Source organism: Passer domesticus, unplaced genomic scaffold, assembly GCF_036417665.1.
Source record: "Passer domesticus isolate bPasDom1 unplaced genomic scaffold, bPasDom1.hap1 HAP1_SCAFFOLD_247, whole genome shotgun sequence".
Classification (NCBI taxonomy): Eukaryota; Metazoa; Chordata; class Aves; order Passeriformes; family Passeridae; genus Passer; species Passer domesticus.
This window is the reverse complement of record NW_026990026.1, coordinates 1-17,799: the sequence shown is the minus strand read 5'-3', so window position 1 is coordinate 17,799 and position 17,799 is coordinate 1. Positions and strand designations below refer to the sequence as shown.

Genomic DNA, 17,799 nt, shown 5'->3' with positions numbered 1-17,799 from the left:
TGACCAAATAAAAAACTCCCGAGACCCCAAAACCGCCGGGGCCGCCTCGTCCTGCCTGGGGGGGGGTCCAGAGTGGGGGGGTCCCTGAGTTTGGGGGTCCCGCCCCCCTTGGAGGGGAGCCCTGGGGGTTTGGGGGGGTCCCGTTCGCTCACCCCCCCGTTCTGGGGGTCCCAGCGCTTTGGGGGGGGGTCCTTTGCACTTTTGGGGGTCCCAGTTTGGGGGTCCCACCTCCTTGCCCACCCTGCGCGGGGGGTTTTGGGGTTTGGGGGGGATTCGGGGGTTTGGGGGGGTTTGGGGGGGTTCAATCTCCCCACGGTGGTTCGCAGGAGTTTGGGGGATCCCCGTTTCCCTTTTGGGGGGGGGATCTCAGGCGCTCCAGAGCGCCGCACCCCCCTCGGGTGGTCTCAGGAGTTTGGGGAGGGGGCCCAGCACCCCCGTACCCCATCCCGGGGGTCTCCAGGGGAATTCCCACCCCCTAACCCCCCAAAAGGGACACATTTTGGGGGGAGGATTTTGGGGGGAGGATTTTTTGGGGGGGGGTCCCATCCCCCCGTCCCGCCGTGCCCGGCGCTGGAACCGTCCCGGCCATCCGGGCTCCTCCCCTCCCCCACCTCCCCGCCCCCCCCCCCCCCCCCAATTCCTGGAGCGGCCCCCGCCCCCCGCCCCCGCCCGCGCCCCCCCCCCCCCGCTCCCCCGGTCCCAGCGCCATCCCGGGCGGCCGCGGGACCGCGCCAGCCCCGCCGGGATCCCCCCCGCCCCCGCAGCCCGGGACGCCCCCCGAGGGCAGCCCGAGCCCGCCGAGGGGACCCCGCAACCCGCGACACCCCTGGGGGGGCTCCCCAGCACCCGCCGGGGGGGGCTCCGCCTTCCGGGACGCCCCCCACCCCCGAGGGAACCCCAGGGCCGCCGGAGAGCCCCGAGAGGAGACCCCCACCCCCGAAAGGAGACCCCCGGCCTCCGGGCGTCGCTCGTGGGGGGGGGGAGCGACTGAGAGGGGACAGACAGACGGGACCCCCCCCCCTCCTCACCGAGGGGACCCTTCCGAGGCTCCGCGAGCCCCCCCGAGGGGCCCCAGAGTCCGGGACCCCCCCCCCCCGAGGGGTCCGCAGCGCCCGGCCCGGAGCCCTCGCCCTCCGCGGGGTCGGGCGGGGGGTCTCGGGGGTCTGGGGGGTCTGGGGGCAGCATGTGGCGCTGGGGGGGGCTGTGGGCGGCGCTGGCGGCGCTGGCGGCGCTGGGGGGGGCGCGGGGGGGGCGCGGCCGTGGCCCGGGAGCGCTTCAAGGTGGTCTTCGCCCCCCTGATCTGCCGGAGGACGTGTCTGAAGGGGCTGTGCCGGGACTCGTGCAGCCAGCCCGGCTCCAACATGACCCTGATCGGCGAGAACGGGCACGCGGCCGACACGCTGACCGGCTCCGGCTTCCGCGTGGGTGAGTGGCACCGGGACACCGGGACAGCCTTGGGGGACAGCCATGGGGACACGGGGACAGCCTTGGGGGACAGCCACAGGGACAGGGACACGCTGACCGGCTCCGGCTTCCGCGTGGGTGAGTGGCACCGGGGACAGGGATGGGGACACCGGGACAGCCCTGGGGACAGGGACACGGTGACAGGCTCCGGCTTCCAAGTGGGTGAGTGGCACCGGGACACCGGGACAGCCTTGGGGACACGGGGACAGCCTTGGGGACAGCCCTGGGGACAGGGACACGCTGACCGGCTCCGGCTTCCGCGTGGGTGAGTGACACCGGGGGACAGGGATGGGGACAGCCTTGGGGACACGGGGACAGCCTGATGGGCTCCGGCTTCGAGTGGGTGAGTGGCACCGGGACACCGGGACAGCCTTGGGGACACGGGGACAGGGTTGGGGGACAGGGATGGGGACATCCTGACCGGCTCCGGCTTCTGAGTGGGTGAGTGACACGGGGACAGGGACGGGGACACAGGGACAGGGACGGGGACATGGGGACAGGGATGGGGACACGGGGACAGAGGTGGCTCAGGTGTGGGGACAGCGCTGGGACTGTGACGAGGATGGGACAGGGATGGGGACAGGGTTGGGGACAGGGTTGGGGACACCCTGACTGGCTTCGGCTTCCGAGTGGGTGAGTGACACGGGGACAGGGATGGGGACAGGGTTGGGGACACGGGGACAGCCATGGGGACAGGGACAGCCTGACCGGCTCCGGCTTCCAAGTGGGTGAGTGACAACGGGGACACCGGGACAGGGTTGGGGACAGGGTTGGGGACAGGAGTGGGGGACAGGGCCGAGGAGGGGACAGGGCCAGCGGGGATGGGGCTGTGATGGCAGCGGGACCGGGGTGGCACCAAGGGGACAGAGGGACCTGGGGGGGGCTCGGGGTGGTCTCGAGGGGTCACAGGGTATTTGGGGTCATTCCAGGGGTCTCAGAGGATTTTGGGGCGCTCCGGGGGTCTCATCCCGGGATGTTTGGGGGCGTTCTGGAGGTCTGGGGGCATTTGGGGGCGCCCCGGGGGTCTCACGGGATCTGGGGGGCTCTCGGGGTATTTGGGGTGGCTGTGGGGGTCTCACAGGATCTCGGAGGCTCTCGGGGTATTTGAGGGCACCCCGGGGGTCTCAGGGTATTTGGGGGGCACCCCGGGGGTCTCAACCTGGGGTATTTGGGGTCATTCCGAGGGTCTCAGGGTATTTGGGGGCGCCCCGGGGGTCTCACAGGATCTGGGGGGCTCTCGGGGTATTTGGGGGCGCTGCCGGGGGTCTCACAGGATCTGGGGGGCTCTGGGGGTATTTGGGGTCGCTCCGGGGGTCTCAGGGGTCTCTCTCCCCGCAGTGGTGTGCCCCCTGCCCTGCATGAACGGCGGCCAGTGCAGCTCCCGCTCGCACTGCCTGTGCCCCCCCAACTTCACCGGCCGCTTCTGCCAGGTCCCCCGCGGGGGGGGGCGCGCTCGGCAGGGGGGGGACCCCCCCCCTCCGCCCCCCCCCCGCGCCCCCCGACGCCCCCCCCCGAGCCCGCCCCGGGCTCCAAGGTCGCCGTTTACGCCGTGCAGGTCATCGCCGACGGGCCCGGGGGGGCGGCCGCGCCCCCCGAGCCCCCCCCCGGGGCAGCGCATGGTGGGGGGCACGGGGGGGGGCACGGGGGGGGGCACGGGGGGGGGGCACGTCAGCCACGCCACCTTCGTCGTGCCCCTGGGGCCGGGGCACCACTCGGCTGAAGGTACCGGGGGTTGGGGGGCGCGGGGGTTTTGGGGGGGCTCAGGGTTTGGGGGGGGCTCAGGGGATTGGGGGGCGCGGGAATTTGGGGGGCTCAGGGATTTTGGGGGTTCTCGGGGGTTTGGGGAGGCTCAGGAGTTGGAGGGGTTCAGGAATTGGGGGGCGTGGGGGATTGGGGGTGCTCGGGGGTTTGGGGGGCGCGGGGGTTTGGGGGGCGCGGGGGTTTTGGGGCGCGGGGGTTTTGGGGGGGCTCGGGGGATTGGGGGGGTTCAGGGATTGGGGGAGCTCGGGGGATTGGGGGGCTCAGGAGTTGGGGGGGCTCAGGGGATTGGGGGGGCTCGGGGGATTGGGGGGGCTCAGGAGTTGGGGGGGGGTTCAGGGGATTGTGGGGGCCTCAGGGTTTGGGGGTTCTCGGGGGTTTGGGGGGGCTCAGGGTTTGGAGGGGCGTGGGGGATTGGGGGGGTGCGGGGGGCAGAGAGTTCTGGGGGTGCCCATGTTGGGGGGGGTTTTGGGGGGAATTGGTCCCACGTGGCCGTGCTGGGTTTGGGGGGTCCCAAGTGCCGGGTTTTGGGGGTTCTGGGGGTCCCGGGTTTTGGGGTTCGGGGGGGTCCCAGGTGCTGGGATTTCGGGTTCGGGGGGTCCCGGGTTTTGGGGTTCGGGGGGGTCCTGGGTTTTGGGGTTCGGGGTTCCCGGATTTTGGGGTTCGGGGTTCCCGGGTTTTGGGGTTCGGGGGGTCCCAGGTGCTGGGTTTTCGGGTTTGGGGGGGCGCCGGGTTTTGGGGTTCGGGGTTCCCGGGTTTTGGGGTTCGGGGGGTCCCAGGTGCCGCCGCCCCCCAGCGCAGGTGCCCCCTCCCCTGGTGAACAGTGCGGGTCCATCACCCCCCCGAGGCCTCGGTCCAGGTCCATCGCATCGATCCGCGCCCCCCCGAGGGGGCCCCCCCGGGCCGGGGGGGGGCTCCTGGCGCACCCCGCGCAGCCCCCGGCCGGCAGCAAGCCCCCCGCGCCCCCCCGGCCCCACACCCACAAACCGCTGGGCCGCTGCTTCCAGAGACCCTGCCCAAGCACTCGGTGAGGGGGGGGCAATCTGGGGGTCCGGGCACCTTTAGGGGCGCGGGGGGGAGGTCGGAGTTTGGGGGGGTTCAGGGGGTGTTTTGGGGTGCGGACCCCCCCAGTGCTGAAGCGCCCCCCTCCCCAGGCTCAGCGACTGCTGCCAGGGGTCTCTGGGAGTACAGGGAGAGGGGATTTGGGGTCTCTGAGTGTGCGGGGGAGAGGGGGATTTGGGGTCTTGGGGGTGCGGGGAGGGGGATTTGGGGTCTCGGGGGTGTGGTTTGGGGTGTCAGGGGGTGGTGGTGGTGGGGATTTGGGGTCCCTGGGGGTGCAGGGGGGATGGTTTGGGGTCCCTGAGTGTGCAGGGCTGGGTATTTGGGGTCTTTGGGAGTACAGGGAGAGGGGATTTGGGGTCTCGGGGATGTCGGGGTGTGGTTTGGGGTCCCGGGGGGTGTTTTGGGGTGCTGACCCCCCCGTGCCCCCCCCCCCAGTGCGGCAGTAACCCCCTGCCCGGGAGCTCACCAAGCTCGAGGATTGCTGCGGCAGCATCGGCAGCGCCTGGGGGACAGAGCAAGTGCCACAAGTGTCCCCACGTGCAGGTGTGAGCGGGGACCCCCGCCCCCGGACCCCCCCCCCAGGTGTGGGGGACCCCCCCTGACCCCCCCACTCCGGTCAGGAACACCCCCGGGGGTGGGGGGACAGCCCAGAATCCCCCCCAGAACCCCCCAAAAACCCTCCCAGAGCCCCTCCAGAACCCACCCGAACCCCCCCCCTCCCCAAGACTCCCCAGGAACCCCCCACTCAAACCCCCCCCCCAAGAACCCACCAGGACCCCCCCAAAACCCCCCAGGGAGCCCCTCAAAACCCTCTCAGACCACCCCAGAACCCTCCCAGGACCCCCTCCCCAAGACCCCTCCCAGAATCCCCCCAGGACCCCCCCCCCAAACCCTCCCAGACCCCCCCCAGAACCCCCCCCCCACGACCCCTCCCCTGGACCCCTCCCAGAGTCCCCCAGAAGCCCCCAGGACCCCCCTCAGAACTCCCCAGGACCCCTCCCAGCCCCCCCAGCCTAAATCCAGGACCCCCCCCCCCCCAAATGATCCCCTCACCTCCGGGACCCCCCCGGCCCCTGTCCGGACCCCCCCTCCTGGATCCGGCCCCCTCCCCAGCTCCGCCCCCCCCCCCCCCCCCCGGTGCCCCCCGGTTCTGGGGGTGACTGGGGGGGGGGTCGGGGCTTTTTTAGGGTCGGGGGTCCCCGAAGGGCGGCGCGGGGGGGAGCGCGGGGGGGACTGTCCCCAGGGCTACAAACGGCTCAACAGCTCCCACTGCCAGGGTAGGGGGCTCGGGGGGCTCGGGGGGCTTCGGGGGGGCTTGGGGGGCTCGGGGGGTGTGGGGGAATGAGGGGTGGGGGGGCACAGGGGGGCATGGGGGGAGTCACGGGGGTCTCAGGGGGCTCGGGGGGGGTGTGGGGAGGGCATGAAGGGCACGGGGGGTGTGGGGGGAATGAGGGGGTGGGGGGGCACAGGGGGGGCATTAAGGGGGCTCAGGGGGTACAGGGGGGGCACAGGGGGCTGGGGGGGGGACACGTGTGTGAGGTCAGGTGTGTTCACACCTGTCACGCCTGTGCCAGGTGTGTTCCACCTGTGCCACAACCCATATCATGCCTGTGGCACACCTGTGGCACACCTGGCACGCCTGTCAGACAGCAGGGAGTGTGCAGGTGTGAGGTCAGGTGTGTTCTACCTGTGCCACACCTGTGTCACACCTGTACACCTGTGGCACACCTGTGCCAGGTGTGTTCTAGCTGTGCCACACCCATGTTGCATCTGTGTCACACCTGTGGCACACCTGTACACCTGTCCCAGGTGTGTTCTGTCCTGCACCTGGCTCGTGTATGCTGACACCCAGCCCAGGCGTGCCGTTACCTGTCCCAGGTGTGCTCACACAGGCTCAGGTGTGCCACACCTGGCTCAGGTGTGCCCTACTCAGTCCAGGTGTGTGTCATACCCAGCTCAGGTGTGCTGTACCTGGCTCAGGTGTGTCCTACCTGGCCCAGGCGTGCTATACCTGGTTCAGGTGTGTCACGCCCAGCCCAGGTGTGCCATACCTGGCCCAGGTGTGCCGTAGCTGTCTCAGGTGTGCCATACCTGGCTCAGGTGTGCCTGTACCTCTCTCAGGTGTGCCATACCTGGCCCAGGGTGTGTCACACGCAGCCCAGGTGTGCCATACCTGGCCCAGGTGTGTCACACACAGCCCAGGTGTGCCATACCTGGCCCAGGTGTGTCACACGCAGCCCAGGTGTGCCGCACCTGGCTCAGGTGTGCCGTACCTGTCTCAGGTGTGCCATACCTGGCCCAGGTGTGTCACGCGCAGCCCAGGTGTGCTGTGCCTGGCCCACGTGTGCCATACCTGTCTCAGGTGTGTCACACGCAGCCCAGGTGTGCCACACCTGGCTCAGGTGTGCCATGCCTGGCTCAGGTGTGCCACACCTGGCTGAGGTGTGCCCTTCCTGTCGCAGACATCAACGAGTGCGCCCTGCCCGGCGTGTGCCAGCCCGGCGAGTGCCGCAACACCCAGGGCAGCTTCCGCTGCTCCTGCTCGGCCGGGCACGTGCTGGGCCCGTCCCGGAGCCAGTGCCTGCGTACGGGGCACGGGGGGCACGGGGGGTCTGGGGGTCCTGGGGGGGTCTGGGGCCCGTCCTGGAGCCAGTGCCTGCGTACGGGGCACGGGGGGTACGGGGGGGTCTGGGGGAGGTCTGGGGGTCCTGGGGGGCACGGGGGGGTCTGGGGGGCATGGGGGGAGTCTGGGGGGCACGGGGGTCCTGGGGCTCTCTCAGAGCCAATGCCTGCGTACAGGGGCACGGGGGGCACGGGGGGTCTGGGGGAGGTCTGGGGGTCCTGGGGGGCACGGGGGGGCACGGGGGGCACGGGGGGTCCTGGGACTCTCTCAGAGCCAATGCCTGCGTACGGGGCACGGGGGGCATGGCGGGCACGGGGGGGTCTGGGGGAGGTCTGGGGGTCCTGAAGGTCCTGGGGGGGGGTCTGGGGGTTCTGGGGGTCTTGGGGGTCCTGGAAATCCTGGGAGTCCTGGGGCCGTCCTGGAGCCAGTGCCCGCGTACGGGGGCACGGGGGGCACGGGGGTCCTGCGGGAGTCTGGGGGGGCACGGGGGAGTCTGGGGGGGGTCCTGGGGGTCCTGGGCCTGTCCCGGAGCCAGTGCCTGCGTATGGGGGCGCAGGGGGCACAGGGGCACGGGGGGGGGTCCCTGGGGAGGGCACGAGGGTCCTGGGGGGTCTGGGGGGGCACAGGAGAGTCAGGGGGGGCACGGGGGGTCTTGGGGGTCCTGGAAATCCTGGGGGTCCTGGGGGGGGTCTGGGAGTCTTGGGGGTTCTGGGGGTCCTGGGGGGGTCTGGGGGTTCTGGGAGTCTTGGGGGTCCTGAGTGATCTTGGGGGGTTCTGGAGGTCTTGGGGAGGGGTCTCGGGTAGGGTTTTGGTGATGTCCAGAATTTTGGGTCTGTTTCGAGGGGTTTCACGGTGTTTTGGGGAGGGGTCTCTGAGGGGTTTTGGTGATGTCTGGGGTTTTGGGTCCGTTTGGGGGTGTTTCGGGGTGTTTTGGGGGAGGGGTCCCTGAGGGTCCTGCCCCCCCCGCAGCGGAGCCGGGCGAGGAGCGGGGTCTGTGCTTCCGGCTGGTGTCGGGGTCGCAGCAGTGCCAGCACCCCCTGCCCACCCGCCTGACCCGCCGGACGTGCTGCTGCAGCGTGGGCAAGGCCTGGGGGGGGGCGCTGCCAGCGCTGCCCCCCCGACGGCACCGGTTAGGGGGGCTTTGGGGGGGCTGGGGGGGCTTTGGGGGGGCTGCTTCTCCTCCGATGGCACCGGTACGGGGGGCTTCGGGGGGCTTTGGGGGGGTCTGGGGGGGCTGATTCCCCCCCGGACAGCACCGGTCCGGGGGACTTTGGGGGGGTCTGGGGGTGCCCCAGCTCGGTCCGGGGGTAGTGTCCCGGGATTTGGGGGTGTCCCATCGCGGTCCGGAGGTGCCCCAGCGCAGTTTTGGGGTGCCCATCTGTTTGGGGGTACCCTAGTTCGGTTCCGGGGGGTGTCCCGGGGTTTAGGGGTGTCCCACCTCGGTCCGGCAGTGTCCATCACAGTCCGGGGATGTCCCAGCTCGGTCCGGGGGTGCCCCAGCTCGGTTTGGGGGTGCCCCTGCCCTGCCCGGGGGTGCCCATCTCGGTCCGGGGTTGTCGCAGCGCAGTTTTGGGGTGCCCGTCTGTTTTGGGGGTGCCCCGCAAGGTCCAGGGATGTCCCAGCTCGGTCCGGGGGTGTCTCGGGGGTTTAGGGGTGCCCATCGCGGTCCCGGGGGTGTCGCAGTGCAGTTTTGGGGTGCCCATCGGTCCGGGGGTGTCCCAGGGGTTTGGGGGTTGCCCATCGCGGTCTGGGGGTGTCCCCGCGATTCGGGGGTGCCCCAGCGCAGTTTTGGGATGCCCCATCAATCCGGGGGTGCCCATCGGTCCGGAGGTGTCCTGGGGTCTGGGGGGTGCCCTGCCCGGTCCGGGGGTGCCCATCACGGTCCGGGGGTGCCCCAGCTCAGTTTTGGGGTGCCCATCTGTTTGGGGGTGCCCATCGCGGTCCGCGGGTGCCCCAGGGCGGTTTTGGGGTGTCCCGGGGTTTGGGGGTGCCCATCACGGTACAGGGGTGCCCTGCACGGTCCGGGGGAGCCCCATCGCGGTCCGGGGATGCCCCAGCGCAGTTTTGGGGTGCCCAGCTAGGTCCGGAGGTGTCCCAGGGGTTTGGGGGTGCCCATCGCGGTCTGGGGGTGTCCCAGCGCAGTTTTGGGGGTGCCCATCGTTCCGGGGGTGCCCATGACGGTCCGGGGGTGCCCAGCGCAGTTTTGGGGTGCCCCATCGATCCGGGGGTGCCCAGCTGGGTCCGGGGGTGTCCCAGGGGTTTGGGGGTGCCCATCACGGTCTGGGGGTGTCCCCCGCGATCCGGGGCTACCCATGACGGTCCGGGGGTGCCCAGCGGAGTTTTTGGGGTGCCCATCGTTCCGGGGGTGCCCATGACGGTCCGGGGGTGTCCCAGCGCAGTTTTGGGGGTGCCCATCGTTCCGGGGGTACCCATGACGGTCCGGGGGGTGCCCAGCTCAGTTTTGGGGTGCCCCTGACCCCCCCCCCCGTGCCCCCCCCAGCCGCGTTCAAGGCCATCTGCCCGGCCGGGAAGGGCTACCACGTGCTCACGTCGCACCAGACGCTGACGATCCAGGGCTGAGAGCGACTTCACGCTGCACATCCACCCCGACGGGACCCCCGAGCGGCCCCCCGCGGCCGCCCCCCGCCCGCCCCCAGCCCCGCGCCGCCCGACGAGCCCCCCCCCGCCGCCAGGTCGGGCACCCCCCCGAGCCCCCCCAGAGCCCCCCACCCACCCCCGCGACTGCCCCGGGCCAGAAATGTTGCCCCCCCAAAGTCCCTGGGACCCCCAATGTCCCTGTGTGCCCCCCCCATCTCCCCTGGGGTCCCCCCCATTTCCCTGTGATCCCCCCCAAAGTCCCTGGGACCCCCCACAAGTCCTCTGTGCCCCCCCCATGTCCCCTGGAGTCCCCACATGTCCCTGTGAGCCCCCCAAAGTCCCTGGGACCCCCTCCTGTCCCCTGTGCCCCCCCCAAGTCCCTGTGCCCCCATCATGTCCCCTGGGGTCCCCCCAAGTCCCCTGTGCCCCCCCCAAGTCCCTGTGTGCCCACCATGTCACCCCCACCCAGTTCTTGCCCCCTCTTGCCGTGTCCCTGTGACCCCCCCATTTCCTTGTGTCCCCCCCCATCTCTGTTGGGGTACCCCCAGTCCCTGTGCCCCCCACCATGTCCCTGTGTGCCCCCCCCCCAAGTCCCCTGGGGTCCCCCCCCATGTCCCTGCAACCCCCCATGTCCTTGTGACCCCCCCAAAGTCCCCTGGGACCCCCCATGACCCTGTGACCCCCCCCCCCCCCATATTCTCTGGGGTCACCCCTTGTCCCTGTGATCCCCCCCACATCCCTGTCCCCGCCATGTCCATGTGACCCCCCCCCCATTTCCCTGGGACCCCCCCATGTCCCTGTGCCCTTCGGGTCCCCCCAAATCCCTGTGGCCCCCCCCCCCCCGTTTCCTTGTGTCCCCCCCCATCTCTGTTGGGGTACCCCCAGTCCCTGTGACCCCCCCCATGTCCCCCTGACCCCCCCCCCAGTGTCCCCAGCCCCCCCTGACCCCCCTGTTTTGTGTGTCCCCCCCCTCCCCCACCATGGGGGGGGGTCAGTTCGGGGTCTCAGCGCCCCCTCCCCCCGCAGCTGTGACCCCCCCGGCCATGGTGAGTGGGGGGGGGACATGGGGGGGGGAACCAGCATTATGGGGGGGGGGGGTCTCGGGGGGCTGGGGGGGCATGGAGGACCTTGGGGGGGTCTCGGGGGGGCATGGAGGGACTGGGGGGGTCTCAGGGGGGCTGGAGGTCGCTGGGAGGATCCCCGGGGGTCTGGGGGGGAGGGGTCTCAAAGGGCTGGGGGGGGTCTCAGGGGGATGGGAGGGGCACGGAGGGGCTTGGGGGGTTTCGGGAGGCTGGGGAGGGGTCTCGGGGGGCTGGGGGGGGGGGATGAGGGACTGGGGGGGTTCTCAGGGGCATGGGGGGGGGTCCCGGGGGTCTCAGAGGCATGGGGGGTGGTCTCAGGAGGCTGGGGGGGTCTGGGGGGGATAGGGGGGGGGTGGGACAGAGGGGACAGCGCTGCCCCCCCCCAGCTGCCGGCGTTCTGGAGCCCCTCGGAGGAGCAGGGCCTGGAGCAGCCCCCGGGGAGCAGCGACCCCCCCCGGTACCCCGGTAAGGGGGGGGACACCAGGGGGACACGGGGGGGACATAGAGGGACATGGGAGGGACAAGGGGGGGACATAGAGGGACATGGGGGGGGACAAGGTGGGGACAAGGTGAGGAAATAGAGGGGACACGGGGGGGACGCAGAGAGGGACAAGGGGGGGGACATGGGGTGGGGAAGGGGACAGCAGTGGGGACACTTTGGGGACACTTTGGGGGACAGCTCAGAGACACTTCAGGGACAATTCAGGAACACTTTGGGGACAGTTCAGGGGCATTTTGGGGCCACTTTGGGACAATTTGGGGACATTTTGGGGGACAGTTCAGGAACTGTGTCCCCATGTCCCCGTGTCCCCGTGTCCCCTGTGTCCCACGCCGTTCTGTCTGCTGTCGCTGTCCCTGTCCCACGCCGTGCTGTCCTTGTGTCCCCGTGTCCCCTGTGTCCTACACCGTGCTGTCCCTGTCCCCATGTCCCCCGTGTCCCCTGTGTCCTACACCGTGCTGTCCCCTGTCCCCTGTCCCTGTCCCCATCCCACGCTGTGCTGTCTCCCATGTCCCCGTGTCCCTGTCCCCTGTCCCCATGTCCCTGTCCCTGTTCCTGTCCCCTGTCCCCTGTCCCTGTCCCCATGTCCCTGTGTCCCCTGTCCCCTGCCGTGCTGTCCCCATGTCCCCGTGTCCCCTGTCCCTGTCCCCTGCCGTGCTGTCCCCTGTCCCCTGTCCCCATGTCCCCGTGTCCCCTGTCCCCTGCCGTGCTGTCCCCATGTCCCCTGTCCCTGTCCCTATGTCCCCGTGTCCCCTGTGTCCCCTGTCCCTGTCCCCATGTCCCCGTGTCCCCTGTGTCCCCTGCCGTGCTGTCCCCATGTCCCCCGTGTCCCTGTCCCTGTCCCTTGCCATGCTGTCCCCATGTCCCTGTCCCCTGTCCCTGTCCCCATGTCCCCGTGTCCCTGTCCCCATGTCCCCTGTCCCTGTCCCTGCCATGCTGTCCCCATGTCCCCATGTCCCCTGTCCCTGTCCCCTGCCGTGCTGTCCCCATGTCCCCGTGTCCCCTGTCCCTGTCCCCATGTCCCCTGTCCCTGTCCCCTGTCCCCATGTCCCCGTGTCCCCTGTCCCTGCCGTGCTGTCCCCATGTCCCCTGTCCCTGTCCCTGTCCCCATGTCCCCGTGTCCCTGTCCCCATGTCCCCGTGTCCCTGTCCCCATGTCCCCGTGTCCCTGTCCCTGCCGTGCTGTCCCCATGTCCCCTGTCCCCGTGTCCCTGTCCCTGCCGTGCTGTCCCCATGTCCCCTGTCCCCCTGTCCCCTGTCCCTGCCGTGCTGTCCCCATGTCCCCGTGTCCCCGTGTCCCTGTCCCTGCCGTTGCTGTCCCCATGTCCCCGTGTCCCCGTGTCCCTGTCCCTGCCGTGCTGTCCCCATGTCCCCGTGTCCCCTGTCCCTGTCCCCGTGTCCCCTGTCCCTGCCGTGCTGTCCCCATGTCCCCATGTCCCCTGTCCCCTGTCCCTGCCGTGCTGTCCCCAGCGCTGGTGGCCCGTCCCACGCCGGCCCCGCTCTGGCGCCTGCCCCCGGAGCAGCTGACGCGCAGCGCGGCCGAGATCGCGCCCACCCAGGTCACGGGTGAGAGGACCCCCGGGACCCCCCCCCCGGGACCCCTCCCAGGACCACCCCAACACCCCCGGGACCCCTGGGACCCCTCCCCGGCACCCTTGGGACCCCCAACCCCCCCCCACCCCGGGATCCCCAGGACCTCCCAGGACCCGCCCAACACCCCCGGGACCCTCCTGGGATCTCCCAACCCCCCCGGGACCCCCCAGCACCCCTGGGACCCCCCAACCCCCCCTCCCCAGACCCTCTTGGTATCCCTCAGGCCCCCTGGGACCCTTCTGGGACCCCCCCAGGACCCCCCAACACTCTCCAGGACCCTCCTGGGATCCCCCTGCGATCTCTAGAACCCCAAGACCCCCCTGGGACCCTCCTGGGACCCCCTAACCCACCCTGGGACCCTCCTGGGACCCCTCTGGGACCCCCCTGGGATCTCTGGAACCCCCAACTCTGCCCTCAGGACCCCAAACACCCCTGAGACCCCCCCTGACACTTCCCAGGACCCCCAAAACCCCCCTCGCTCCCCTCGGGATCCCCCCAATGTCCCTGGCACCTCCAGACCCCCTCAAGACCCCCTGAGACCCCCCCAGGGATACCCCAGAACCCCCCCAAATCCCATCGGGACCCCAAAAAGCTCCTTTGGGACCCCTCGGGACCGCTCGGTGCTCCTGGGGTCACCCCCAAAATCCCCCCCGGGACCCCCCCCAGAGACGGACGAGTGCAAACTGAACCGGAACATCTGCGGGCCCGGCGAGTGCGTGATGGGCCCGGGCGGGTACAGCTGCCTGTGCTTCCCGGGGTACCGCTGGCACCCGCAGCGCCGCTACTGCACCGGTACGGACACACGGATACATGGGACATGGGACAGACACGGGGACAGACATGGTGACACACCTGGTGAAACACCTGGTTGTTGCGGTGTGACACACCCGTGACACACCTGTCCAGACGTGAACCAGTGTGGGGCTGAGGGGGGTCACGGGGTCACACACACGGTTACACACCTGTGCCACACCTGGTGACACACCTGTGACACACCCGTGCCACACCCGTTGCCACCTGCCCAGACGTGAACGAGTGCGAGGCGGAGCCGTGCGGCGCCGGGCGCGGCGTGTGCATGAACACGGGTGGCTCCTACACGTGTCACTGTCACCGCGGCTTCCAGCTGCGCCTGCACAAGGGACTGCGCACCTGCGCAGGTACGGGGACATGGGGACACCGTGGGGACACCATGGGGACACCACGGGGGACACCATGGGGACACGGGGACATCATGGGGATGGGGACACCGTGGGGACACCACAGGGATGGGGACACCATGGGGACATGGGGACACCGTGGGGACACCGTGGGGACACGGGGACACCATGGTGGGGATGGGGACATGGAGACACGGGGACATGGGGACACCACGGGGACACCACGGGAATGTGGACATCATGGGGACACGGGGACACCATGGCAGGGATGGGGACACGGGGACACCATGGGGACACCATGGGGACATGGGGACACCATGGAGGGGATGGGGACACAGGGGACCTGGGGACACCACGGGGACACCATGGGGACACACAGGGACCTGGGGACACCACGGCAGGGAGGGGGTGGGGACAAGGGACACGGCACAGGGTGGGGGGGCACATGCCCCACGGTTGGGGCAGTGGATGGGGGTGGGGACAGGGGACAGGGGAGGGGACACGGCTGGGGACATGGGACAGGTTGGGGGACAGGGTTGGGGACATGGGACAGGGTTGGGGACAGACGACAGGGTTGGGGACATGGTTGGGGACAGGGCTGGGGACATGAGACGGGGCTGGGGACAGGCTTGGGGACATGGTTTGGATTTGGGGATGCAGGACAGGGCTGGGGACACTGCCCGGGGTTGGGGACAGAGGACAGGGCTGGGGACACTTCCCGGGGTTGGGGACACTTCCCGGGGTTGGGGACACTTCCCGGGGTTGGGGACACTGCCCGGGGTTGGGGACAGGACAAATGTCCCCGCGTGTCCCCGCAGACATCGACGAGTGTGCCAAGGGTGACGTGTGCGGGGGACGGTGGCACCTGCTCCAACGTGCCGGGCCACTACAAGTGCGAGTGCCACCCGGGCTACCGGCGCAAGGGCTCGCGGCCACCGCTCTGCGAAGGGTGACACCGGGCGGGGACACCGCGGCGGGGGTGGTGACACCGGGGTGGGGACACGGGGGTGGGGACACGGGGGTGGGGACACGGGGGTGGGGACACGAGGCCACCGGGGACGGGGACAGCGCGCCTTGGAGGGGCCAGCCCGCGCTAGGGGACACTGTGGGGTGTCCCCGCGGTGTCCCCAATGTCCCCGATGTCCCCCTGCCACCCCCCCAGACATCAACGAGTGCCTGGACGCGGGGACGTGCCCCGACTCCAAGTGCGAGAACCACCCGGGGGGCTTCGTGTGCACCCCCTGCCCCCCCCGGCTTCCGTGGCCTCAACGGCGCCTGCCTCGGTCAGCACCCCCCGGGACCCCCCCCAAAACCACTGCGACCCCCCCCCAAAATCCACCCGGGATCCCCCAAATCCCCCCGGGACCCCCCCAAATCCACGCGGGACCCCCCAAATCCACCTGGGACCCCCCAAACCCCCCCGACCCCCAAAACCGCCCGAGATCACCCCAAAATACTTGCGACCCCCCCCAAACCCCCCCGGGATCCCCCAAAATCCCCCTGGGATCCCCCAAATCCCATGGAACCCATCCAAACTCTCTGGGACTCCCTAATCCCCTCAGGACCCCCCCAAAACTGCCCCCTTGGGACCCCCCCAAACCCCTGGGACCCCCAAAACCCCTGGGACACCCCCTAAATTCCCCCCTGGACCCCCCCCCCAAACTCCCTGGGATCCCCCTGGGGTCACACAGGAGCCCCCCAAGATCCCCCCCAAACCCTCTTGGGACCCCTTTACCTGTGACTCCCCCCGCCCATATTGGGGACCCCTCCCCACAACCACCTTGTGCCTCCCCCCCTATCCCAGACCCCCCCAAAACTTCTCCCTCCCCAACTCCAAGCCCCCCAAAACTCCTACCCAGGACCCCCGCCCCAGCCCCCCCCCTCGGGACCCCCCCCCCCAGGGCCGGGGTCTCACTGGGGTCCCCCCAGACTGTGAACGAGTGCGAGGCCGGGGGTCTCTGCCCTGGGGGGGGCTGCGTCAACACCCCCCGGCTCCTACAAGTGCCAGTGCCCCCCCGGGCTGCAGCCGGCGCGGGACCCCCCCCGCTGCCAAGGTACCCCCAAACCCGGGGGGGCCTGGGGGGCTCGGGGGATGGGGGTCTGGGGGGTTATTGGGGTCTGGGGGCTCTGGGGGGGCTCGGGGGGATGGGGTCGGTGGGGTCTGGGGGGGGTCTGGGGGGTTTTTGGGGGTCTGGGGGTGAATCTGGGGGGGGTTATTGGGGTCTGGGGGTTCTGGGGGGGGGTTTATGGGTCTGGGGGCTCTGGGGGGGCTCGGGGGAATGGGGGTCGGTGGGGTTTGGGGGGTTATTGGGGTCTGGGGGCTCTGGGGGGGATTTCTGGGTCTGGGGGCTCTGGGGGTGGTTTGTGGGTCTGGGGGGGCTCTGGGGGTTGGGGGTCAGTGGGGTCTGGGTGGGCTATTGGGGGTCTGGGGGCTCTGGGGGGGGCTTGGGGGGATGGGGGTCGGTGGAGTCTGGGGGGTTTTTTGGGTCTGGGGTGAATCTGGGGGGGTTATTGGGGTTTGGGGGGGCTCTGGGGGTTTCTAGGTCTGGGGGGATGGGGGGTCGGTGGAGTCTGGGGGGTTTTTTGGGTCTGGGGGTGAATCTGGAGGAGCTCAGGGGGTTGGAGATCTGGGGGCTGGGGGCTCTGGGGTGGTCTATGGGTCTGGGGGTGGATCTGGGGGGGCTCAGAGAGTTTGGGGGGGCTCTGGGGGGGTTATCGGGGTTTTGGGGAGGGGTCCCACACACGGGGGTCTCACCCTTTCCCCCAGACATCGACGAGTGCGAGTTCGCGGCCGCCTGCGTGGGGGGGGACTGCGTGAACACGGCGGGGTCCTACCGGTGCCTGTGCCCCCCCGGGTACACCCTGCTGCACGGCCGGCGCTGCCAGGGTGAGACCCCCGAGAGACCCCCCCAAATACAGCCCGAGACCCCCCAGAACAGCCCTACCCCCTGGGAGACCCCAAAACAGCCCGAGAAATCCCCCCAAAGCAGCCCCCCTGCCCCATATCCCCCCCCGGGTACACGCTGCTGCACGGCCGGCGCTGCCAGGGTGAGAGAGACCCCCGAGAGACCCCCCCAAAACAGCCTGAGAGACCCCAAAACAGCCCTACCCCTGGGACCCTCCAAAACAGCCCGAGAGACCCCCCAAAGCAGCCCCCCTACCCCATATCCCCCCACCCCAGCTACACACTGCTGCACGGCCAGCGCTGCCAGGGTGAGACCCCCGAGAGACCCCCAAATACAGCCCGAGACCCCCCCCAAACAGCCCTACCCCTGGGACCCCCCCGAGAGACCCCCCCAAAACAGCCCGAGAGACCCCCCAGAACAGCCCCCCCCACCCCCCAGACATCGCCGAGTGCGCCCCAGACCCGGGGCTGTGGAGACCCCTCCCCATTGTGCGAGGGGGGAGCCCGGCGGGGGCGTCCCTGGGGGGTCTTTGGGGGGTCTTTGGGAGTTCTTTAGGGGGTCTTTGGGGGGTCTTTGGGGGGTCTTTGGGGTACTCAAGCCCCCCCACCCCCCAGACATCGCCAAGTGCTCGCCAGAGCCAGGGCTGTGGAGACCCCTCCTCACCCATCCTGCGAGGGGGAGCCCGGGGGGTTTTGGGGGGGTCTTTGGGGGGTCTTTAGGGGGGTCTTTGGGGGTACTAAAGCCCTCCCACCCCCCAGACAAGTGCGCGCTGGAGTCAGGGCTGTGGAGACCCCTCCCCATTGTGCGAGGGAGAGCCCGGGAGGGGCGTCCCTGGGGGGTTTTTGGGGGGTCTTTGGGGGTCTTTGGGGGGTCTTTGGGGGTACTCAAGCCCCCCCCCACCCCCCAGACATCGACGAGTGCGCGCTGGAGCCGGGGCCCCGTGCCCCCCCCCCCGGCAGCTGCACCAACCTCGAGGGCTCCTTCAGCTGCCGCTGCCCCCCCGGGCTCGCCCCCAGCCCCGACGGGCGCCGCTGCCCTCCGTGAGGGGGGCGGGGAAT

The 17,799-nt window shown here is 70.6% G+C and overlaps 1 protein-coding gene across 1 annotated transcript; it reads left to right on the top strand.

Moving 5' to 3' along the window:
- Positions 1-687: 687 nt before the first annotated feature.
- On the top strand, positions 688-17,781 carry LTBP3 (latent transforming growth factor beta binding protein 3; the record flags this gene model as incomplete). The annotated part of the gene is given in 29 exon segments (XM_064406455.1): positions 688-1,425; positions 2,803-2,949; positions 2,952-3,078; positions 3,137-3,186; positions 4,019-4,044; positions 4,046-4,117; positions 4,119-4,227; positions 4,230-4,249; positions 4,720-4,743; positions 4,746-4,790; positions 4,792-4,861; positions 5,499-5,561; positions 6,747-6,869; positions 7,877-7,998; positions 8,000-8,036; positions 9,408-9,484; positions 9,486-9,600; positions 10,532-10,551; positions 10,974-11,052; positions 12,556-12,651; positions 13,345-13,470; positions 13,704-13,835; positions 14,654-14,685; positions 14,687-14,777; positions 14,998-15,118; positions 15,737-15,821; positions 15,823-15,889; positions 16,603-16,722; positions 17,649-17,781. Coding segments are annotated over 29 exon segments (2,393 nt in total), but the record flags the coding sequence as incomplete, so codon positions are not given.
- Between the last annotated feature and the right edge of the window lie 18 nt (positions 17,782-17,799).